The sequence below is a fragment of the Botrytis sinoallii genome, assembly GCF_014898435.1.
Source record: "Botrytis sinoallii strain Bc 23 chromosome Unknown BSIN_007, whole genome shotgun sequence".
Classification (NCBI taxonomy): Eukaryota; Fungi; Ascomycota; class Leotiomycetes; order Helotiales; family Sclerotiniaceae; genus Botrytis; species Botrytis sinoallii.
Genome location: NW_024066034.1, coordinates 565540 through 591690, shown reverse-complemented (window position 1 = coordinate 591690; position 26151 = coordinate 565540). Strand labels below are relative to the sequence as shown.

Sequence of the window (26151 nt, the reverse complement as noted above, 5' to 3'; positions counted from 1 at the left end):
ATTAATTATATTTTTCTATATATTTCAAATTTCAAGTTTTATAATAAATATTTGAATTATTATTTATTTATAAATATATAGAATAAAGCATAGTTGTCACGGATCGCACCCAATCGCAGTTGCGATCGCTCACGTGCGCGCTTGCGCACGTGCATGATCACGTGTACATAGCTAGTATATAGGAGCGCTCTACGAGCGCTTTGCTCCCGATTCTGTAGTTGTAGATTCTAAGGATAAATTGTACCCTGCTCTCGCAGTTCTTCTAAGGCAAAGTGTCACAATAGTTTTGGTAAGGAAATTCGCTTAAATTTCAGCCCGATATTCATCAAGACACACCCTTGTATACACCTATCTATCTACCTACCTACCTACCTATCTATCTATCTACCTGCATACCCATCTATTCCATGAATCCACGAGTAATAAACCGCACATTCACATCCCATTCAACATCATATCTAATCAAATCCACCCCCTTTCCAGTCCCAGTATCTACATATCCAGCATCTACATATCCCTCCCTCCCTCCCTCGAGAAACAGATCCCCACCTACCCAGAACCTCCGCATAAACTACAATCCCAATTCCAACTCACAATCCATAAACATAAACATACATACATACATACATACATACATACATACATACATACATACATACATACATACATACATACATACCTAAATTCAATCATCAAACACATACTCAATCCCTAAACTTCTATTTGAATACCCAATCCCCAAAATGCCCAATCAATACCTAGACACAATACACAATTCCCACCTCCAGCTACCAATACCTACCTAGATCTATTGCGGCTGGTGGGCTAACAAACAGCCTTGACCAAAAAAACACAACCCAACACATCCAATCGATTCCGCCGAGAAAGCCAAGCGGGCCAAGATATTTAGCTGGAAGCTTATTTCTTCTTCATGTATTTTCATTTAGAGTCATGATGTTTGGATAGATATTCAGATAGGTAGGGTAAGTAATCCAATCCAATTGAATCAAAGTGATTCTTTTTACATCACCAGAGATTGCTTTTATTTCGTTCCACTCCACCTCCCATTGCTTCCTCTTCCCCATCTCCGCATTTCCTCCGCCCACAACTTCCCACCTCCCAACACCACATCACAACACATATCTAAACCTAGGACCATCATTCTCATCTCCCGCCTCTCCACCCGCATATGACTTCTCCCCCAACTTATCCTCAGCCTCTTTCTCACCCACCACATTACCCTTCGCATCCCTCCTACCCACCACCCCATACTTCTCATCCAATCTCTTATTCTCCCAATTCAACAATATTCTCAACGCCAGCGCCAAAATACCATTGAAAATCATAAACGCAGTGCACACCCACATTCCCTTGCGGTAATATGGACCATCTTCCGAGGGATACATTCTCGTTCCAAGAAGCGGACCACATTGACCCACCATATTGAGGAGTGCGATTCCCGTGCCACGCTTGGTGTCTGAGCCTTGATTATTCAAAACCCAAGGGAGGATGTTAGAGATGGCGGGGAAGATTCCTGCGGCGGCGAAGAAGACACCCGTGTAGCGGGGCCCGGTTGTGGAAGTGGTGGCCTACGGATGGATGTTAGTTGGGATTTCCATTTGATATCGTGTTTGGGATGTATTATTTACCAATAAGATGTATCCGATGGCACCAATAACCGAGAGGAACATGATTACCAAACCACGTTGTTGAGTGCGATCAGCAATGTAGGTTGAGAGGATGACGACGATGAACGCGAGGAAATACGGGGGAGCGGATAAACCCTGGGCGTTAATGGATGAAAAACCCATCTCGTTAAGAATAGTGGGGAGGAATACGGGGAGGGAGCTAAAGGATACATTGCATGAGAAGTACATCAAGGCTGTAAGCCAATTCTAGTGATGACATTATTAGAGTTTGATGCCTCAAACATACACGTAAGATGAAACGTACCTTTGGATCCACAAGAGCTGCAGCAATATCAGCCCATTTGACACCTCCAACACGATGTTCTTCCTCTGCGCCTACTTGTCTTACGCCTCGTGCTTTAGCGACCGCTCTTTCTTCCTCGTTTAAGAAGCGTGCTTTCTCTGGACTATCGGGTAGGACAAAAAATGTCACGATTCCAGCGGCTACACATGGTAAACCTTCAACCAAAAATAGAAGACGCCAATTTGCAATCGCGGCATGTCCACTAGTAATACCATATGCCAATGCACCTGCGAAGCATGTTGCCAAGGGCGCAGCACTGAGGAAAATTCCGATTCGTATACCGATCTCGTGACGTAGATAGAAGAAAGAAAGAAGGTATGGAATACCGGGACCATAACCGGCTTCGAAGAATCCGAGGAAAAACCTTGCAGCCATCATACCAGACCATGATTGGGTGGCTGATTGAAGAGTGGCAACGGTACCTGTGATGTTTGTGGTTAGTAATTGTATTTCTAGAAGACGCGTGGAACATATTGAGAATCCCTAAGTGCATTTGAAGTAGAGTTCGTTCAAACTATAAAATGCCTCAAGGATGATAAGATAGAACGATGAAATAGTGAAACTTACCCCATCCAACTACACAGAAACAAGCCCATACATGTGGGGGAAGAACCTTCCACATCAAAGCAAACCATTCAAATACAATGTATGCGATGTAGAAAATTGTCAACAACCATTCATATTCGCTGCTTGATATTCCGAGGTCTTTTGACATGCCCGCAGTTTTAGCATTTCTGATTGAATGTTAGAAATAAAATGACACGTTTCTTCATGGCAGGTACGTACCCAATATTCGATCGATCAAGATATGATAAAAGATCTATACAAATCAGTAAAAATTGGAAATCTCTGTAAATGAACTCTATAGATGTAACTTACACAATAATAACACCAATGGAATAAGGTGTTTATCCAATTTTCGCACAAGTCTCTTCTCTATCGCAGCATCAATGTGATAACCATTTTGAGCCGAGGGTGGTTCTAGAGCAGCTTCGAGTTGAGCAGTTTCTGGTTTTTCGAAAGTATCCATCTTGATGTGTTGCAATACCAAAAGAAGTTGAATTTCCTGGGACGCAAAATCAACGTCTTTTTCGGAGGGGTGATCAGTTGTGTCTTCTGTTGTGCTATTGCTCTTTTCGACTCCACTACATCAATCAACAGATAGCGATTGGCTCAGCGCGGCACAAATTCTCTTGCAATTCCAAAGTGTCACAAGGTACAGACACGTTGTGAAATGAGAAAGGAAAAAAATGCGAGAACATCTTCATTTTATTTCCTGAATGCGGAAAAAGAAACCCCATCTTTACAACGTCACATCCGTACCCATGAGGAGAGAAGAAGGTAGGTAGTACCTAGTAATTTCCATGTTGAGCTATCAACACGAGGATCTTGATAGGGTGGATATTGTATTCGTGGAGACCCCGCGATTTTTTTTGCGACGGCAATGTCCGTTCCTGTTAGAAGACGAGGGCTTATCCGACACTGAATGATTTTCCGTCATCTTCATTCGACGGTGAAGGATTGAGTTTCGACGAATGACCAAGCTTCCGGACAGCTATGCAAGCCTTTTAATCTATCTGATGAGAAGTCTTATTAAAACTACCCCGCAGATCTGAAAGATCAATGTTGGATTTCATCGTGATGGACCAATGAATCAGATGACGTATCAAAAACAATAACCGTTTCCCATGGGAAAAAGGATAAAATTTTGTCGCTGGGACATCTTGGTAATACGAGGAAGTCTGATGTGTTTGATAGGTACCTAGTAGGCATAGAGATTGGTTCATCATCTAATGATCTGATTACCTAGTGTGTGATTTTGATGGGATCTCCAGATTGGTACAACTGAGTACAGTACATTGGATCACGCTTGTGTGTATATTGTATGCGTGTTGGTTGGGTCGTTGGTTGGTTGTTGGCGAGGTTGGTTGATGATCTCCATCATCGGAAGAGTGTTTCCGCTTTGCATCGGCTCCGATTTGCCAGAAAGACCATGGATGAATCCAAATGAAGCAAACAGCCGACAGAAACACTTTACGAAGCATTCCTCGAAGCTTCACTTCTTCGGTGTTAACTGCTGTCTGTTCAATTTCCGATTTCCTTTTATTATCCAGAAAGCTCCACTTTATCTCGTGCCGAACGAGGAGCTCTTCCGTGGTGGAATTTCGGAAGGTATCGCGAGGATTAGTAATAACAGCGTAATCAAAAGAACTCTAAAGTACAGACGGACGGAGGGTTTTACGATAACCCGAAGCGAAAAACTCTGTCTAGAAAGTTATGAGTACGGTAGCACGAAAGGAAATTCTACGTGGAGTCTTTCGGAGTTCAATGACGGATATTAGAGTTCATGAGGAAAGCGGAACGGATTGATCTATGAACCGCCTGATTATTGTGCACTTGACGTATTGATAAAGTTCCCAATTGATGGAGGGAATGTTAAGAGGTTGGAGATATATACCAGAATTCTTTATTTTGTATCATCCAGAATTTGCACATGTATCACAAAGTATTCTCCTCTTGGCGGGCAGTGAGTCGAAATGATTGAAGATATACATTTATGATCTCCAAAGCAACGGCATACTCCGTTGGATCGAGGCATCAAAGCAAGAAGGGAAGCCCACCTAAAAACCATCACCATCACCATCACCATCATTCTAATCAAGATAAATAAGGAAGCAAAGCCGACACGCGTCCATCGGACAAATCACGGCACCAGTTCTCGGGACCGGCTCCACAATCTAAAAATGTGTTCAATGTAACGTTGTCGACCCGATTGATCCGTGATTTGCTCTATGCTCTATGTTCTATACTATAAGGAGATTTATCACCTAGCTAGTACCTCGAGCCTTCCTAGTTTCCCTACCATGCTGACATGCTCCTTCCAAGAACCATGGGATGGGATCATTATTTCTCGGGACTAAATCACGTGCTGATATTCAGGAACCAACAACGGCAGCGGCACAGTTAGATGGGTTAAAGAAAGGACTTCCCACATCCGAAAGGGACTAACTAGGTCGGTAGTGGATCTCAGGTAATGAAATGAATGAAACATAAATATATTCGTGAAGCTGTCAAGATGTCAAGTCATCTCATCAATTCAATATCAATACGTAAAAGTATAGGAAGAGTACATAGGACTTATCCTCTTCGAAAAGGTCAAGAAGAGGTTATCGAATACGGCATCGGCACCTGCATTACTCCTGCGTCAATGTTTGGGATGATCTACGCATGTGGCGAAAAGACTTTGGGGTGCTGTGTCTTTTCTAGAAGGAAATGGGTTGATAACTACTGGATCACGAAGTCGACATATGTGTATCCTATTTTTAACTCTCGTTATTCTCGTTATTCTCATCACTCTTGTCACTCATAGACTCTCACAGACTCTCACACCCCCCCCCCCCTCTCTCTCTCTCCTCTCTCACCATGAATGAAAAGTACAGCATGACCCTTCGACATGACCCTTCAAAATGTCTACTCCTGATGTATTAATCATTCTAGGTTACATCAAAAGTCTCAGCCACACCATTTTCTGTAAAACTTTATGATTTGGATCATCACCTTCTTTTTCTTTCCTTTAGCCTTTTAGCCTTGAGTTGAGGTACTGTCTTGTGTCAATCAAAAGGGTTGGTTTCCAAACACCACACGCGCAGAGACATAGCCAGCATCCATAGATCGTGCTCACTAACCATAATAATAACCTTCTCATTCCTTTTCATATACCCAGATGCTAGATGCTAGATGCTAGATGCTAGATGCTAGATGCTAGATGCTAGATGCCTTCTTTCGGCCGACCAAGCTGCAGATAGATGTGTTTCCACCAGATGAAATTTCGCAACCTAGAAATCTGTTCCTTGGGTGGTCTTGGACCTCTTCTGGGCTTCTCCTTGGCCGATGGACCAACATTGCCCATAACAGGCTTCGAGAGGATTAAATGGATTATTCAGACACATCTTTTGCCCATGAGAATTATAAGACGACAAGAATTAATCTATATTCCATTTCATCTAGTACCAATCCATACAGATGGTGCAAGAATGGTTTCAATTGAGAAATTTAATGTTTTACTATGGCACACTGCTTTCATTTCTCGAATTTATATGATTCACTTTGATTCTATATAGATGAATTTAGTCTGTTCATATACGAGGATGTAAAACAAGAGGTAGGTAGGCCAAGGGGAAGGGGGGAAGAGAGGCAAGGCTCCAAATTAGTAATCATTATGACAGGCAAATAGATTTGTTGGTGCCTTGAAGTTATGGCCACCACGGGCATCCACATTCATCAACAAGGTCTTCAGTGATATTTTTATGATTCGGCAGTGCAAGCTTGGTCGATCCCTTGGCAATAGCATCACCTTGCATGGTAAAAATACTACCCTATCACTTGGATGGCCACCTTGCACGTGCCTGGGCATCAAATGATTCTTTTGCCTGCCCTGCCTCCTGCTTGGTCCCCTCTACCTATCAGCGTGTATACCAAAAAATTCAATCTTTACTTGCAGATGACAAGACAGCAAAGAGTTACTGCAGTCAAAACAACATCAGCTGCAGTTTGATTACTCTTTCTTACTCTTTCTTCACTATTCATAAGTACCCGGTAGTCCTGCGTAAGTGCATCCATTATATGACCTAATCATCTTCTTCAACATCAACCACAGCCGCATCTTCGGTATCCACGGAGCAGGTACATTAACCAAGATCCTGACCTGAAATTGAAACAAGCCAGAGATTTTACGACGATTGATAACATTCGTTTAAACATTCGTTTCTGGCTCAATCCGTCTGTTATTTGTTGGGCCTTTGCCTCTACCCCCTCCCGAGGGCTTCTTCCCATTCGTACCCGCCGATATTCCGTTTGTTTCTTTGCCGCCGTGCGGTTCTATTTCGATTCATATAAATACGGAACCAACAACGGGAATGCAGAACACACAATACTCATAAAACACTAAACCCTCATCGCACATCTCTGAAAGCTTGGGAAAAGTGCCCGCCAAACACGACCAAAGTTTGCAGCAGGAAATCGCCCTGTTAATTAAATAGAACTTCGGGAACAGATATCTGTACCAAGGACCACTCAAAGGACATTAACCTCATTTATCAATTCCCATCTTTCTCCTCATATCCTCACTCAATTCCCCGTTGTTCCTCTTTATCCACTATCGAAGAAAAAGAAAACCCACCGCACCGCTGCTGCCGCGTAATCCTTACCATTCGAAAAGGATTTGAATCACTCGAGTCACTCCATCTCAAACATAGCAATCCTCGTTCACGCTGTCACATCAAACCAAATAGCGCACAATTCTTAATCCCCACATACTCAAAAGCGCACAATTCGGTCAAGAATCCACAATTAAACCTTTCATGGGGATTTCTCTTACCCTTGAGAGTGAAGAATAAAATAGAGTGCTGAGAGAAGAATTGTACATACAAGTCTCCACTTTGGCAGATCCTCCCTATTCGATTTTTTATTCTTATTCAAAGAGAAAAGGGAGAACGTCTCACGGAATGACGTTGAGTAAGTGAACTACTTCCATTCACACTCATTTTACCTTACAATTTTATATCTTCTTCAAAATTCTATCATTCCACTACAAAAACTTTTGGGGTTTGTACCGGAGGAAGTCAAAGAACAGCTAGAAGGGCAAACTATTACGAAAGTGCTTGCACTAGAAGATCTCAAGATGAGCTCTAGTCCAAAGAAGAGGTCGAGATCCGTCTCCCGCTTGCACCGCATTTCTGCATATTTTCCAAATATTTTTGTAGAGACAGACTCTAAATCTACTAAAGAAAAGGTTCCACCAATACCTCAAAATGTCAACATTCCTATCCGACAACCACCATCTCCCGAACCATCCGCAGACGTCCCACCCGTTCCTACGCTTCCTGCCATGCCCGCCAGTGCTCCGCCAGCACCACCGATTCAGCAAGCACCAAATAAATTACAAAAGGAACCACCTCATAATAATTCACCGCCAATCAATCCCTCTCCATCGCCAGATGTAACAGAACCGCCTGTCAATGAACTCACAGAACGAAGAGGCAGACACGGTTCCATTTCGAATGTCAATTCCCTTGCGCCTCCATCTCCATTCTCCGCGGTCAGTGGTAATGGCAATAGATCAGTATCGTCTCCCATATCCAGTCGACCAACTTCATACACTTCAGATGGTGAAAATAATGCGAAAGCATCAAAACGGAGGAGTTTTTTCCCGGTAAAAACGAAGTCGAGACATTCATCATCAAACTCCGGCTCCGATGGTAGATCATCTGCCTGGGTGATTGCAGGGGATCAAAAGATTGATTACAACATTTCGCTTGTAACCAATGGCGAGAAGGTAACAATACTATTGGCGGAACCTGTGATGAGATTATAGCTGACAGATAATAGGTGCCAGAATTATGGGAAGAATATTGTGATACATTTGTACATGTTTTTCCAGAATCATTTAGCCATGGCCCATCGTTCAAAGTTCCCTCTCTGGTCCTATCGTCATCTAGACCCCTTCACGAAATGATAACCAGCAGTATCGCTAAGCGGAGGTCAACAAGTTTGGATTCGGCTGGTAGGCAAAGTTCTGATGCTTCAACACAAACCGGTACACCCCCAGAAACCCCTGTAGATGGACCATCTGGATCGGAAGCGTCATCGGATTATATGAACCCATACCCTGAAAATAATGGAGAAATCCATCTTTACTTTCCGACTGAATTATCTACTGATGATCCTACTAAATTCTCTCCCGACGATATCCAAAATCTGATTAATGTTCGAAATTTCTTTGCGTTTATGACAGGTCAGCCACTTGTTGCCACCAAAAGTTGTCCTACTACATTTTACATATTCTTGGCCATATCTTCCATGTTACAGAAGTTCGAATTTAGCAATTATGATGGATCAACTTATGGAGAGGCAGCAGCAGCTAGCTTTGCCTTTTTCCTCGATGAATTTCGTTTAGCTGATGTTAGACAAAGTCGAGAGAAGACTATTGAGGCACTTATATTAGGAGAGCGCATGAGATCCACAGAATTATATCACGAGGCATTTGTACACGCAGCTGGAAAATGGCATTCAATCAAAGATCTTAAATCGAGTCTTTTCAAAGAAGTTTCAAACGACACTCGGGATCGATTGGAACGAGCATCTTTGGAACTTTTTCAAAGACAACAACGCGCCGAGGAACGATTGGCTGATTTTGAGTACCCTGCTCTATTTTCTGGTGCAGCTTCATCAAAGACTAGCGCAGAATCTAAAATTGCTAGATTCCAAAATTGGAAGACGAACTACCTAAATATGAGGAGACATGTACTATCGTATTACAAGATAGTTCATGGTCAATGGCCACCAAAGCACAGGACCAAGAATCAACTTGTTGAAGGTGGCTTGAATCGAAAAGTACTTAAACAGCTGTATTCTGATATGTGCAACCTTTACGACTTTATGGCTGATCGAGATGCTATCACGACTCGATCTATGGACTCGGAAGATCAAGATGTGGCTCATGCTAATCCAATTCATTTGGCAGCGAGAAAAATCTTGGCCGAATTCGACAGATCTTCTCCGCCAGTTTTACCACCCATTCCATTCGACGTACCTAAAATTCCAACTATGGCATCTATTGAACCTGGATACCCTCTTCTATCACCTAAAGATCAACACAAGGCATCAACTAGAAAACTTAAGGAATACGAGCTACTTCTCATCTTAGCTAAGAGTCATAACCTCGATGCTGATAAGAAAACTCCATTTATGGAGATGCACAAGTCATTTGAGGAGAAGGAATCCAAGGGCAAGAATGTTCAAGAATTGGCCGATCAAAGATATGGACATTGGTTGTTCCTCTACGCAGTCATTCAATCGCTTCCTATGCTTGTTGTAGACGTGGACAATTTACGATACACAGAAGGAGTAGATTACTTCTTGTGCCAGCCACCTTTGGGCAATCTTCCTTGGTTGGAAGACGCCTCGGGAGTGAAAATGGCATGGTATGGAGTTCAAGGTGGTCAAGGAGTGGTTAGTTTGCCTAGTGACGTTGTCAATTATGGTACAGAAGGTGTTTACCGCAGATCGCATTGTTGGACAGTTGCTCAGAAATGGATCAATAATGCTGAAGCGAATGAGATCTCACAACCTTTCTCGCAAGATGACCAAGAAGAACGAGTAATGTCACAACTTGCGCCACCTCCAGGATTTGGTGGAAGCTTTAGTCGACCAGATAGTCGAGGTCGCGATAATTCTTCTCGAAGATCAAGTGTTGCGAGTAATGGTATGCTTGGAGTTGATAACCATAGCAACAGTCGACAATCTCAACGAAACAGTGTTATGTTGGGTTTGGAAATGTTACCAATTCCAGGGAATATGGAACCTGGTTTCAGATCAGACTCGCCAGGTGGACGCGAATCGCCTGTGGGTGCTATGGGAAGACGAGGTGCATCACCTTATAGCCGCAACAGTGTGATTAGTCGCAATAGCGTTGCTAGTCTTCATGCGGATGGTCGGCCCGTATCGTCAGCTGGAAGAAAAGAATCGACTTTCGATGACATCCTTGGTACGTCTGGTTTGGGACAAAAAGAAAAGGGAAAGAAGAAATGATGTAAAGGGATTGAAATTTTTTTTATGTTTACATGAGGGATGGAGTTTGAAAAATTATTACCAAACTATACGTATGCAAGTGCGTGTGCGAGGATATGGATATTAATATAGGATACCAAAAAACTTTGAATGTCTGTGCGATATGCGGTACTGCGGAAAGCGAGCATATCTTGAGGGAGCATTAGTTGGGCGTTTCTGAACTTTTTTTTCTTTTTTCCCTTCTAGGGGATGAATATATTGGGGAGGGGGTTGCGAAAGTAGTATGAAATCAGAGAGGGGAATCTTTTTTTCTTTTCTTGATCTACTTTTCGATTGGTTAGTTGTGGGGTGATGGATGAGTTATTTAAGAATGCGAGACAGGGGGTGAGGGGAGTGTATGCATGGATTTCATGATGTTGTAGAGAAATAGTGAGGTAGTCAGGTAGTGAGATAGTAATGAAGATATATACACATATGTGTATATATTGAAGATACATTCAAGATATTCCATTTGAATTCATAGATGAATGAATTAGTGTATGAGATATAAGTGATCAAAAATTGAGAATGAATGGATTTTATGTGGGGTTTGTGGTGTTGGGTTGGAAGGGAATGGTGGTTTGTGGTAGGTGAGTGAGATGAGATGAGATGAGATGAGATGAGGTGTATATAAAGTAAGATTGCGAATTGGCTTTTTTTGATAATTTTTTTAACCAAGTTCATCTGTCAATGAGGAGTTTTCTTTATTTTCTTTATTTATTGAGTAGTTAGACAGTTGATTGGATTCTGAGATTTGAAGATTTGAAGGGTTGAGGGCTTGGAATTTTGGGGGAAAAGGGGATTGATGGGGAAGTGGAAGTGGAAGTGGAAGTGGAAGGGGAAATGAGAGTGGGATTTGAGTGTAGGAGTGAGAGAGGGAGGGGGAGGGGGAGGGTGGAGTGAGTGAGGAGGGGAGTGAATGAGGTGGGTGAATTAGAAGAGTGAATAAGGATATTGAATGAGAATAGTGAATTAAGAGAGAAGTAGGAGTAAGAGCTAGAGCTAGAGCAAGAGCAAGAGCAAGAGCAAGAGCAAGAGAAGCAGCAAGAGCAAGAGCAAGAGCAAGAGCAAGAGCAGAGCAAGAGCAAGAGCAAGAGCAAGAGCAAGAGCAAGAGCAAGAGCAAGAGCAGAGCAAGCAAGGAGAGAGGGAGGATCAGGAGAGAGAGGGAGTAGTAGGAGAGAGAGGGAGTAAGAGAGGAAATAGGTGAGAGAAAGGGAGAGGGAAAGGGAATTCATAGTAAGGAGAGTGAGTTAGAAAAGTGAATCAGGAGAGTGAATTAGGGTAGTGAGAAATATGATAGAGTGGGAGTAAGAGTAAGATCAAGAGTAAGAGCCAGAGCCGGAGCGAGAGCTAAGAGAGAGAGAGCTAAGAGGGAGAGTAATAATAAGAGCAAGAGCAAGAGTGAGAGCAGGAGAGTAAAACAAGAGTAAGAGTAAGAGAGGGAATAGGAGAAGGAGAGAGAGCGAAAAGGGAGCAGGAGAGTGAATTATAAGAGGGAGTAAAATAGTGAGTATAAAAGAGAGAGGAAGCCGTAGGAAAAAGAGCAATAGGGAGAGGGAGAGGGAATTAAGAGAGAGGGAGAGGGGGGGGGAAGGGAAAGGGAGCAAAATTGGGAGCAACAGAGTGAGTATAAGAGTGAGAGGGAGCAGTAGGAAAAATAGCAATAGGAAGAGGGAATTGGGAGAGGGAAAAGGAGAGAGAATAGGATTAGAAATGAGGAGTAAAGAGTAAGAGTAAGAGGGGAGTAGTAGAGGGAGCAGTAGATGGAGAGGGAGCAGGAGTAGGAGGAAAAGGGTTTGAGAATAAGGAGAGTGAATTATAAGAGTGAATCAAAAGAGAAAGTTAGAATTAGGAGAGGGAGAGGGAGAGGGAGAGGGAGTAGGATTAAAAGATAGAGTTGGAAATAATCAGAGTGAATTATGATAGTGAATTGAAAATGAAAGTTGGGAATAAGGAGTGTGAGTGTGGATGAAGTAGTTGAGTGAGATAAATGAGATGAGTGAGGTGAATAAGGAGAGTGAATGAGGAGTTGAGTGGGAGTAGGACAAGGAGTGGGAATCGAGATTGAGGAAGAGTGAAGGCGGAGAGGGTAAATGAATAAATGAATTTTAAAGCTTGAAGGTATTTAAAAGAGATGAGGCGGAGAGAGAGAGAGAGAGAGAGAGAGAGAGCGAGGAGAGAGAGAGAAAAGTTTTTCTAGTGGAGTTGGAGGCTAGGAGAGAGTGTTTGGGGTTGCGAGGGAGAGAAGGAGAGAAAGGAGAGGATGAATAAAAATCGGTGAATACAATAGTGACTAAGATTGAGATTCGGAGGCAGGGGAGGGTAATAAGGATGGTAATGAGAAGGGTAATGAAAAGGGTGTATGAAGTTAGTGAAACAAAATTGAGTTTGAGAACAGAGGATGGAGAGAATGGAGGGAGTGATGAGAATAAGAGTGGGAGACAAATATTAAAATGAAGAGTTAGAAGAGGAAAGCCAAGGAAAGAGAGCTTAGAAGAGGAAAAGTGGATAAGAGTGAATAAAGAGAACCGAAGAGAGGGAATTTTTAAGGGAGAGCTTTAAAGGAAGAGCCAAGGAGAGGGATTATAGGAAAGAAAGGGTGAATACCAGTGAATAAGAGAGAGCCAACAAAGAAGGAGAGTCAAGAAGGAAAAGAGTGAATACTAGTGGAATAAGGGAGAGCTGAGGAGAGGGAGGGTGAATAGGAGTGAATAAGGGAGAGCCAAAAAGAGGAAAGTCTAGGAGATGAAGAGTGAATAAAGAGGATAAATAGAAAAAGAGTTTCTAATAGTAGGATTGAAGATAGGGAGGTTGGAGGCTAAAAGCTGAGAGGAAGAAGATGAAAAGGATGAAGAGAATGCGTCAGCAAGGTAGATAAATTGGGAGAGGAGGGAAAGGATAGATAGGTTTAATAGGATGCGGAGCATGATTAAGAGTGAAAAGAGTGAATAAGAGTGGAGAAGTGAATAGGATAGTGAAAAAGAAATTGAATAAGGAGAGTAGTATTCAATTTGAATTTGAAAAAATTATGGAAATTAGAATACTGATTATAAGAAGAGTTGGTTTAAAAGTCAAGTAGAAATATAAATTGAATGAAAATAAAACAGAAATGAATTTGAAATAGAAATAGGAGTAAGTAAAAGATAATATAGAGGAGGCTTTGAATGCGTTGTTGTCACAGAAAGATCTCGGAACGAGTTATTATTTCAGAAAGGAATCTATAAGAGGGGAATTAGAGAGTGATATTATAGTGAATACTATAGTATAGTGTAGCGTTAAGATACGCGAATTCTAGTATCTTAAATAGCTTATATTCTGTTAGGAAGAAGAATGAGGTTTGATATTTTCTTTAATGTGATTTTATTATTTTATAAGGGAATTTAGAAGTGAATGATTAGAGAGGGAGCTTTTATAGATTGGATAGAGATTACTAAGGTGAGGAGGAGGGTAGTGAGGGAGAGGGTGAATAAGAATAGTTAAAAATGAATAAAAGAGTGAATAGAAAGAGTAAATTGATAATAGTGAATAGCAAATGTAAATGAGTTTAGATAAGTGTAAGTTAATACATATAAAGAAAAATAAATAGAATAAAGGAAATAAGAAAGGAATATAGAATATAGATATATATATTGAATGAAATAGATGAGATAGTGAAATTGCTTGAATGATTGAGTAGTAGAAAGATAAACCTGAGATAAACATGAAAAATAATAATAGAGAGTAAATTATAATGTAAGTAGAGAGGATTAGAAGATTGAGGAGATTTGGAAATTTCAAGAAGATTAAGAGAATAAGAAAGCTGAGAGTAAGATAGATATAGGAGATGAAAACCTATTAGATTAAAAGATCTAAAAAAGAAGTGGTTCTTAGATATTTGTAGTATATAGTTGTAATTATATGAATTCGATTGGATTTGGATTCGCAGTAAAAGTATAAGAATAAGACAGTCAAAAGTCGAAGTATTACTCTAAGTAATTGAAAATTAGTTATAGGATACGAGGACTGATTCAAATTAAGACTTTTGCAGACTTTTCAAAGTTTTTCTATATCAGTAGGTGTTTTTGTATCTCTTTCTATGTTGAATTAGATGATTAGAGTATGTATTATTATATGTTGAGATTGTGGAACCTATGATTTAATTTGAGGTATACCAGCGATTGAAAGAACGATTTCTGATTTTTTCTTCTGGGTAATAGAGGAGTAAGATAAAAAGGAGAAATTGAAGAGGAAGTAGATAAAGACATAGTTTGAGTTTCTGATCAAAATAAACCACGTTCTAATGATAGTTTGTATAGTAGTATATACATACTAAAAGGGATACAATGACTCTCACCTGTATGTGGTGTATCCTACGAACCTTCGATCGTGCGATTGGAGAGCTAAATAAAGTTAGCTGGAGCTGGGTGGTGGTTGTACACTAATCGAAGACTGTATTGAGAGCAAGATACATACAACTAATTACCAAAAAGTAATTGCGAAGATACTCGGAATAGAGAATTATTAGTATAACAAAAATGAAAATTATTCGATAATAGAAAGGAGATAAAAACAAGATTAATACAGAACTATATCTTTATAAATCTATATAGGAAGCAGAACTAGAATATATCGCGGTAGAGTATTTGCGAAGTAGAATTAATTCTTGAAATAACGGATAATAAAGCTTTTATAATATAATTGAATCTGACTGAAGCCTATATTGAAAGTAAACCAATATTTTCAACTTGATAAACGAAAATCGACAGAATATCTTTGGGGTATTAGTATATAAAGTTTTTATAATTCAACAATACATACAATCTGTAGATATACTAAATTGGATATTTATAAATAATAAAAGTGTTCACAATGAAGGAGCAGGCCAGTGGAATGCATATAATATTGACTATGTAGATTAGTAGTATTAAGGTAAAATCTAATTATGAAGTGGAAGTGATATATGTACAATAGCGTAGCACACATACTACAATTTCCAATACTCCCTTAGAAAGCATACTCTCTTAGCTTCTATAGTTAGTTTTGAAGCTCTAGTATATTCTTGAATCTCTCAAATATCATCCTTGTATATGGTTTTGTTAATCTATCTGCAGCTATATCACTTATATTGACATAGCTGGTATTGACTAAACGTTTTTCTATGAGATCCCGAATGAAGTGATAATATATGTTAATATGCTTTGATCGCTTGTGTAAATATAGGTTCTTAATTAGTACTAGCGCTTCTTGATTGTCTCCGAGTATTTGAACTTCGCTATTGCTCCCAATATATTGTGGTTGCTTTAAGTCTCTCAAAAGTTGAGCTACCCATTGCTCTTGTTTGATAAACATTACCATAGAAATATATTCAGCTTCTATACTAAATATAACTACAGATGTCTGCTTCTTGTTTGTCTATGAGATTGGTCTATTATAGAACATTATTACTCCATTAGAGATACTTTTTCAATTGGTTCTATCGCTTGCCTAGTTTGTATCAATATATACTTTGATAGTTTGTTATAGAAAATTATATTTTTTATAAATATCTAATTGAACTTTTTTAGGCTTAAAATATAGTTTCTGTTTGATAGTTGACCTTAAATATCTTATAAGGTTTTTAAGTGCAATGCTGTGATGTTTGGCAGGATTCGATATGGCTTGTACTAATCTCCCGAGATTGAATGTGATGTCCGGTTTAGTGTAAACTATAGAATGAATTGTACTGCCGATTGCTTGTTGGTATTCGTTTATATTAATAAGCTTATCATTTAGGAATATTAATCGCAATTGGTTGTAATCCGAGATTGATATCTTCCTTGGAGTATATTGACCATAGGAGATCCCGAAACGAGTAAGCATTGTATTCAAATACTCTTCTTGATTTATAGTTAATACTTTCTTAGATCTATTACAAATAATATATACTTCTAAGATCTTATTAATCTTCCCTAGATCTTTAGTATTGAATCGAGCCAAAAGGTTATAATAAAACTATTTAATATCTCGTTTTTGTATAGTAGCAATAATAATATTATTTATATAAATTAGAAGAAATAGTTGTTGTGGATAATTGATATATAAATACAAATCTGAAAAGCTTTATACAAAATCTATCTTAATTAACTCTTCTTTTAGAAAAAACTTCAATCTCTATTAGCTTGCTTTAGCTTATAAAAACTCTGAAATATATATAGAATATAACCATAACAAACTTAAATATCTTAAAGAAGTATTAAATAGATTTCTTTTTTTAAATATAATTCGATAAATATATTTTTGATATCGAAATGAGAATATTCAAGATCTTCTCTTGTAATAATGATAAGGAAAAGACAAAGAGTATCAAATCGAACTGTGGGAGTAAAGGTTTCATTGTAATCTTTATCTAAAACTTGACTGAATCCTCTAGCCACCAATCTAGCTTTGAATCGCTCTACCTTATTATCTTTTGTTTTGACAGTAAATACCCATTTTGTTGAAACTAAATTGCTTCTTTGTAGTAAAATAAATTCTTTCCAAATACTATTCTTGACCAATAAGTCTACTTCTTTTTGAATTGCAGCTTACTAGTCTTTTATATACCTTTTGTTTGCCATTACATCTTTATATATATTTAATATCCTGATCCCTAGTATTTCTATTATTAGCAAAGCGGTTTCAATCTTTATTAATGTATTCTCCAAAAGAATCAAGATCTTGAAAGCAATTCCATCATTCATTTCATCTCGAATTAATGAATATTTGGAATCGCAATTATAATATACTCGATTGATTCTAACATTAGCTTATTCAAGAAGGCAAATAGAGATTGAATGATTTTGGAGATATATCCTTCTATATCGTTATTGTTATTTCTCTTTCTTTTTCTAAGATTATACCTCGAATTTGATAATATTAAGTAGATTTTATTTTATTTATTTATTTATAGTGATTAACGTCTAATATCTGACCTCCCAAGGGGTATTCTAGACGTACTAAGGAGCGGGCCTACGGGCCGCTAGTGTTCCAGCCGCTCATAGTAGTGTAATGTTAGCTAATCAGGGGCTTGTTGCCTCTGGTGTTCCCCTGCTCAAGTACCGCTCATGGCGATCCTGCAACTGTTCTGTCTAAGGGTTTGTGGTCCTGTTTTAGAGGGCCTTGTTTTGTATATCGTCCAGGTATCGGCGGATGATTGGGTCGATCGTTATCGATCGGGAGAGCGTTCAGGGCGCTTATGGCTGGTCGGTGCAGGTCTAGGTTGATTGGGGTGGAGAGTTTATCCTCGGGATACTGGAGCAGGTTGGTATCTGTGTGATTACACGTGGTTTGGGTATATTCTAGTGTAGAATCTGGATCTGGTGAGAAGGTCAGTAAGCTGTGTTGTGATCGCAGGACGCAGTTGACATATGCTATCGCGTCCCATTCGGATCGTAATCGGTTTGGTGCAAGCGGCCAGTTGCCGCGCGTCTGATTATTGATTGGACATCGAAAGAAGTGTAATGGGCTTTTCTCGATCCCATATTAAAGTAGATGTAGATATAAATATTATAGGTAATAACGTTTCATAAAGTAATGTAATCAAATCTAGTAGTGTAGAATTAAAAATTGAAGTAATTTTAGATAAGGTAATCTCTGTTTTTTTTATTGTTTTTCTTTATTAGTTTTAATAAATTATTAATCATTTATTGGATATTTCCATATTCGTTTTTATCAAAATGTAGTATTCCAGTCTTTGTTTGTTTGGTATTGGTAAGTATACTTTTATCGAATCTGTGATTATTCTATTTGGTAATATTGATAGATCGATCGGAATAACCAATGATTTAGGGATATTCTTAGGTCTACTATAAGGCCTGCAATCAGGTTCTATATTCTTGGTATCTTGTAATCCGGCTGTATAATTTCTGAGTTTGAGATCTAGATCCCTTCCTTTATAGCTTTTGTTGATTGTAATACAATAAGAGCAGTAAGTATAATCTAATTCTAATAAATAAACTTTATATGTTTGGTGGTATCTTTTGAGTATTCCAGAAATATCCCAATCCTTACTGTATTACAAAGTTTATCATACCTTTGTTCTATTGGGATAGTTTTGGAATTGATATAAGCATAATATCGATTCCCCTAGATCTTGCATGTATTAATATTTAGTAATATACTTGTAAATACTTCAAGTGGGGTTTTGATCGATTTTATTTGCATTAGGCTAATACTAATACGGTTTCGAATATATATATCGTGTTCGACAGCTTTGTCCCAAAACTCTAATAGTAAATAAACTTCTTTCAATATTATTCTTATATCGGTTTCTGTAATGTATATATTGTATTTGACTGGGCTATTTTAATGAGACAATATAATCACTATAATCTCTAATCGCATATCAATCTTTTATTTCCGAATAGCTTGAAGAAGCTTTAGTGTATTGTTAGTTTTGGCAGCAATTACAATTACTCCTATAACAAATTCAATCTCTTACTTTCAGGCTTTCAGTAAGAGTATTATATTGCTTTTTTGTTTCAATAGAATAACCTAATTTATTTTTATAATACTATCTATAATAAGGAGGAAGTATTTGTGTCCTTGAATGGTCTTTGGGAAAGGGCTAGTAATATCGAAATGGATCAATTCCAATCTTTTAGACTTTTGTGCATTTAATTGGCTTGGGATTCTGTTAGTTATTTTTGTAAGAGCACACATTTTATAGATATCAAGAGTTGAAGGAACCTTGATTAATCTCTAGAGTATAATGACTTTGTGCAGGTTTTTGATTTTATTAAAGCCAAAATAATTGAAGTATTTATACCAAAGAAGATATCTTTCTTTTTCTATTATAATTAATTCTTCGATTTTCCCTTTTGTTTTATCAATGATCTTTGTAGAGAGTACAAAGAATACAGAATCCTTGTATCCTGGTTTTATATGCGAAATGATATATATTCTATCTTTCATTATAGTTTTAATAATCTTATTATTCTTATCGTTTTCTAATATAAAATATATCTCCTTAAGACTAAATATACCCTTAAACTTTGTCTTACAAATTCTCTTAGCTGAAAATAGGTTAACTCTCAATCCTGATATATATAGTATCCCAGCTAATAATATCCTTATTCTATCCTTATATATTATATCTACTATTCCTTGTTCATCTGAATATATAGCTTCCCTATTAATCATTATCCTTCGTTGTGAAGTATAGATTAGACTTCTAAAGAAAAAACATTGGTCAGATATATATAAGGTGATATTAGTATTAATATATTATTGTGATAAGGATGCCTTACTAATACTTTCCTTGGTGAGATAATAATACTTAGAGTCAGACTTATCATCAATAACACTCTTAGTAACATTAAAGCTTGATTCAGCAATATAAGTTTTATACTCTTTATACTTTTTGTTTCTTTGCAATAAAGAGATGGATTGTTTTCTCTTTTGTTTATACTTTAAATCAGATTTCAAAAAACGTTTGGTGTATTGGAGCTGGAAGCATTTTAGAACTAAGTAATTAGATTTGTTGCAAAATTCGCAAATGATAACAGATATATCGAACTCCAAACTTGTATTAACCTTATATTAATAATAAAATAGAATATATTTCCTTCCTTTTACAAAATATATCAAATCTTTAGAGTTCTACATTTCGACTTCTTTAATCTATAAATACTTAATCTTATTATTAATACTTAAAATAAAACTAATAATACAAATTATATCAATAATAACTTTGTATTCATCAAGAAAAAACAAGATCAAGTTTTAAAAAAGTGATTTATTTATATATAAAGTATTAGCTGAAGCATCTATAAATAAAAACTTTCTTCAAAGATCCTTGAGTTTATCCTATACACCTATAATAGTTATATCAGGAATATCATCGAAAAAGAAGATCTTGATCTTGAGAAGATACTCGTCTATTACTATATTATCGATTCTGGAATATTTGATAATTAGATAATCCCAAAGTTTCTTTACTATATCATATTTGTTTATTAAAGCCTTATCATTATTAAATAATAAACAACAGATATAAAATAATGCACTAACATTATCCTTAAAAAAGGTAACCTTTTTATTAATATTGAATTGAATCTTTATTGTAATATTGCTACTATTACTAAAGACTTGGAATTCTTCAAAATCCTTGGCTAATCTATCGGTATCTGCAATCTACACATATTTCTGTAATATTTTCTTATATATATAGAACCAGCCTTTTCCTTAAAATTGAATTCTTATTTAACAAATCTAGCATTTGTGATTCTCTTAAATAAAAAAAGGAATGTGCTTAGAATAATCCTTGAATCCAATATCTTTATTCATTTTGAGATTTTGCAAATAGAAAACTTATATCGATAACCTGAGTGTGTTTTGATAATAAAATAAAAGAATAAAAAAGGAAAAGGAATTGTTTAGATTACACTGTTCTAGTTTTGGATATATTAATATTTGCAAAGAGAAATTCTCTTTAAAGCAGGATAATTGAAAATAATGAATTTTGATTTGTAAATAATGATTTTTAAAGTAATATCGAATACTATATAGTTGATAAACTTTTCAGCATCAAGCTGGAATAAATGGTTCTTTCAATAGTAACTCGTAGTTTTTTTTGCTTAGAGAAAGAGTGCGATATAAGTAATTACTTCGCTATTGTGCTTGAAGGAAAGGGTACGATATAAATAATTACTTCGTTATCGCTACTCAACAATCTGTTTGCTGTATGCACCTTATATATTGATATTGCATTGTATAAGAGCTTCTCATCGTTAATCTTTACTTTGATAATATAAGCTATTTAAAGAGCTTTCGGCTTTAGTCTTATTGCAAAACTACCAGGCTCATAACCTGTTTACAATAAAGGAGCAGACCAATAGAATGTATATAATATTGACTATGTAGATTAATAGTATTAAGGTAAAATCTAACTATGAAGTGGAAGTGATATATGCACAGTAGCGTAGCGCACGTGCCACAACTTCCAACAAAAAGGAATAATAGAAAGTATATAAAGACTAGAATAATATCTACTAGAGCCAGCAAGAGTATATATAGAATAGAAGGAGGGATATTTTTAGCACCTTACCTTTAAATACATAGGAATAATATAACAATAAAGAAACTTCGATACAGGAAGGATGCTTTTAGTAAGTTATACTCAACAATACTCAATCGGTATTATAGTAATAGAGGATTTCAAATAAAAACTAATCCTATAATATATATATATAATACACTTTTAGTACTTTATTTTCGATTATAAACTATATATTAAGGGAGTGGATTCTACAAGTAAAGCTTTAATTAATGGGTTGGAAATATTATAGAAAGGCTGTCTAACTAGAGATTTGAAATAGTAAGCTTATAAGATATAATCGACCTTATTATATAGAAAAGATTCAGTAAGATAATATAAAATAGTTATTAATTATAAGGTATAATATATAATAATAATAATAGTAATATTGTTTATATAACTCGAAAGAATGGATATATATATTAATCTATAATCGGATATTATAGAGTAGAGGGCATAATAAAGATATCAGATAGATTTAAAAAGCAAATAGAAATAAAGGTATAAAGGAATAGTTTTGATTCTAACCAAAACTTCCGAAAGTAATTATATAATAAATAATTTAATATAATCAGAAGATTTTATAAAGATTTAATATTAATGGTTTTATTATAAATAAACTGGGAAAGTATTTGTAGGTATAGCGAACCTACTTTGTATTATAAGATATTCTAGAAAGTAATTATAATATAATTCATTTCTGCCCCACCGTCAGCAACTCTCGCTCTGTTCTACATGCCAAATGTCGGCACTCAGAGAGTAAGTGGTGGAATACGAAAAGAGATCTGATCTCCGAAATATATAATGCATGGAAGCCGGCATATAACACCTCGGAGCCGGGGAGCCTTAAGCTTTCCCGCAGAGTATTATACAGATTTATAGCGATGCGGACCAAACACAATGATTTTGTAGTCTATTATATTAGATTCAATTACGAAAATAGTAAAAACATTTGTATATATGAAATCGAGAAAAGCTTATTACATTTTTTTCAATATTTAATCAATAATCAGATGTGCAGTAATTGACTGCTTACATCAAACCGATTACAATCCGAATGGGATGCGATAACATATATTAATTGCATTCTGCAATTATAATATAACTTTATTGATCTTTTTATTAAATCCAGATTCTATACTAGGATATACCTAAATTATGTATAATCATACAAATATCAACCTACTCCAATATCCTAAGAACAAGTTCTCTATCCCAATCAACCTAAAACCCGCACCAATCAATTATAAGTACCCTAAGCGCTTTCCCGATCAATAGCGATCAACCCGATTATCCATCAATATCCGGACAATATACAAAACAAGACTTTCTAGAATAAAATCACAAATCCTTAAATAGAACAATTATAGAATTGCTATAAACAATACTAAACGGGGGAATATTAGAGGCAACAAGCCCCTAATTAGTTAATATTATATTACTATAAACAACTGAAACACTAGCAGCCTGTAGGCCCACTCCTTAGTATATCTAGAATACCCCTTGGGAGGTCAGATATTAGATGTTAATCACTATAAATAAATAAATAAATAAATATACATACTAAAATGTATACGATATACATCAGTGTACTCAATGTTTACAAGATAACATATATACATATATATACTGGTAAAAAGAACGAATGTATCTTATTCAATGTGGAGATAGCGTGAAATGAGGATTCTTGAAAGGAATGTTGACTTAATCTTATCTTGTGTCAAATTGCTATGTAAAATGTGAAAGATCAGTAATGGTAATTAGTCGGACCACCGTTATTTTAAGTCTCAAGATGAAAGAAAAATACTACCTCAGTCTGTACAAATTTGATGTTCTCGTGTCTGTTTTCATAGAATCAGGATGTCTTACCTTCAAACCAGAAATTCAATAGGTGTGGTACGAGACACCGAATATAATCGAACGTGAGACTTTTTGAAATTGAAAGACACCTACATAAAAGGATGTGGGAACAAACAAAACTTATCAAATGAAGAGCACTGTATTTGAGAAGCAACATCCTCTTAATCAAAAGGAAGTTTTGAGAGAAAGAGAGGCGTACTATCAGATATACGTATATTGACAGATATACAGAGCAACTGATATATGGAGCCGGAGGAGGTGATCCGAAGATTCAGAATAAATGAGGGGCGGGTTGCATCTGGGTAAGGATCAAAGTTTCAGGGCGAAAATCCGAACACGTGTAGCCATAAGGCATGGCTATCTGGATGGGAATTGAGCGGGTACTTTGACCATTTAATTGGATTTTGGTGACGTAGTGAAGGGGGAGGGGGTAGATGTGGTGGATTTGGTGGGTAGAATTAATGGGGAGAATTGATGGGTCGACAGAATGAGCATAGTGAATGGGTTGAATGAATGGGTATAGTTAAAGTTTAGAGTGAATGCATAGAGTAAATGTGTAAAGTGAATGAGTCGATTGAATGGGTAGAATCAACGGGTAGAATGAACAGGTACAACGAAGAGGTGAAACAAAGAAGCAGGATGAATGAGTAGATTAGATAGGCAGAATGAAGAGAAAGAGATATTTCTGGAAGGTGGCGAGATTTAAACTCTGCTTTTTTGCGGTGTTTCCCTTGAAAAGAACCGGCTTACACGCAAAAGAAAATTGACGAGAAACTTCAAAGAAAGACCAACTTGCAGGACTCTACTGCCCTTTTCTCCTCTCCTATGACTCTTCGTACCTGTCTTCAGATTACTCATGTCGAAAATTGATTCAACCAGTTTTATCAAGCCTAAATCCATGTGATTTCGCTCCTTTTACAACGTTCCTAGCCCGGTGAATTGTCACTCGACCGTTTTTTATCGCCTGCCCCAAGCTTTTACAAATTTTTACAAAAGAAGGTTCTCTAGCCAGCTGAGCAAGATTAATCTTGATTATCTTCACCCTTTGCAAGTTTTTCCTCGCAAGGTGGGTGAAGCAATGTTACTGTAGCAGTAGCTGTGGAGATCGTATTGGATGAAGGGTTGTTGTCACTTGTCATGATGGGGCTGAGTTTATATGTATGGGGGGTGAGTGGAGTGGAAAGTCATAACGTGCCGTCTTGGCATGCATGGGGCCGGCCGCGGCGGGTTGCCGGTTAATCACGCTCTTTAGCGAGGAGCATGGGGTGGCTTTTCTACGAGAACACGAGAGCTAACCGTGCCAATTATGTGGGGGTTGGATATTTTGCGTCGTTGAAGAGGTTTAAGCTTATTCTTCTGCAGGATCTTGTGATTTGCGGGCTTTCCGACGGTCAATTTGAATTGAATTGGTAGGGGTTGAGGTGGGTCTCAATATTGGGTTGCATCCGGCCTTGAAGTGTTTGCGGGGTAGGTAGTCGCAAAAGATTTTAAGAAGATAAAACGAGGCTGAAATGTTTAGAGAGGGGAAAATCAGGGTTATCATTGGAGTTTACGTAAAATCATTGATTGCTGTTGTCAATTTCGTTGAAACATCGAAAAAGGAGTGCACTTATGTTTGGTTCATGATACGATTCATGATTTTAGGAACTATTATATCTACCAGTAAACGATACGCTGTGATGAAACTCAAGTTGAATACACATGAGGGCTTTAACAGAGATAGGATTCAGCCTGTCGTTTTTATTACATGGATATCTATAAGACAAGAAGGCCATCTACGTAGGTGGAAAATTGTGAAGCTCTTCTTATTTTATACGAGTTGCATGAGAATGCTTGAGCTTTTGATGAGTAAGAAAGGAGTCATGTGAGCGGTTAGCGGAGTTGAGTACTGGTGACAGAAACAGCCAGGACGGACTAGCGGATACTACTGTAGGAGCGGGGGCGGGCTCGGAATTAAGTGTGGGCATCCGTTAACTAATCGGTGAATATCAGAGTGACACGACCTAGGTTAAAATCTAAATGATTGGATGGGAATATTAAACCGTGATAGACCCATTTGGGAATGAAGAATTGGCATTCAAACGTCATTTAGAATCAGGATTCGGGTTTAAACCTATTTCAGAACAGAAGTCTAGCACTGCGCTAATGCACCACATTTTAGGTTCAGCTTCTGAACGTCAAGCCTCAAATTCTGACAGATCCTAGTGGAAATCATAGCTGTCAATGAAATGATACGTATACTGGGAATATTAATCAATGGAAATACAATGGTACTCTCAATAAAGTTGAGATTGGGAACTATGTGACTTCTTTTTGTTGAGTGCGGACTTACGGCATGGAGTAATCCTATCAAAGATATCCGTGCTGTCTTCTCTGCATAATATAGAGAGGATATCCGGGTCATAAATACCTTTGATGATTGAAGTTTTTCTGTTCCATATTTAGCTTTAAATTCCAAGCATTATCTGTCCCCACTGGTTGCCATAAAATTGCGGGGATTACATGGTGCTTTCAACATGGTGGAGATGGAAAACGGGAATTCATGTCACTACGAACTTTATCCAATTTAGTAACAGTAGATTGACTGTATGCAACACATGAGGTCTCCATGGTAGACCCTCTCAACAAGTGACTGAATTGGTTGAATGAAGGGCTG

At 37.4% G+C, this 26151-nt stretch overlaps 2 protein-coding genes across 2 annotated transcripts; one reads left to right on the top strand and one right to left on the bottom strand.

The window, feature by feature from the left end:
* Positions 1–603: 603 nt before the first annotated feature.
* Positions 604–4033, bottom strand: EAF02_004627 (uncharacterized protein). The gene is made up of 6 exons (XM_038900675.1): positions 2872–4033; positions 2779–2812; positions 2560–2726; positions 1954–2414; positions 1650–1895; positions 604–1589 (listed from the first exon to the last, which is right to left on the bottom strand). The coding sequence occupies exons 1-6, from the start codon at positions 3020–3022 to the stop codon at positions 1131–1133; spliced, it is 1518 nt and encodes a 505-aa protein (XP_038759187.1). The 5' UTR covers positions 3023–4033; the 3' UTR covers positions 604–1130.
* A 3639-nt stretch (positions 4034–7672) lies between these two features.
* On the top strand, positions 7673–10581 carry EAF02_004626 (uncharacterized protein; the record flags this gene model as incomplete). Its single annotated transcript, XM_038900674.1, has 2 exons — positions 7673–8326; positions 8380–10581. 2 exons carry the CDS (start codon positions 7673–7675, stop codon positions 10579–10581), a joined length of 2856 nt encoding a protein of 951 aa, XP_038759186.1.
* Between the last annotated feature and the right edge of the window lie 15570 nt (positions 10582–26151).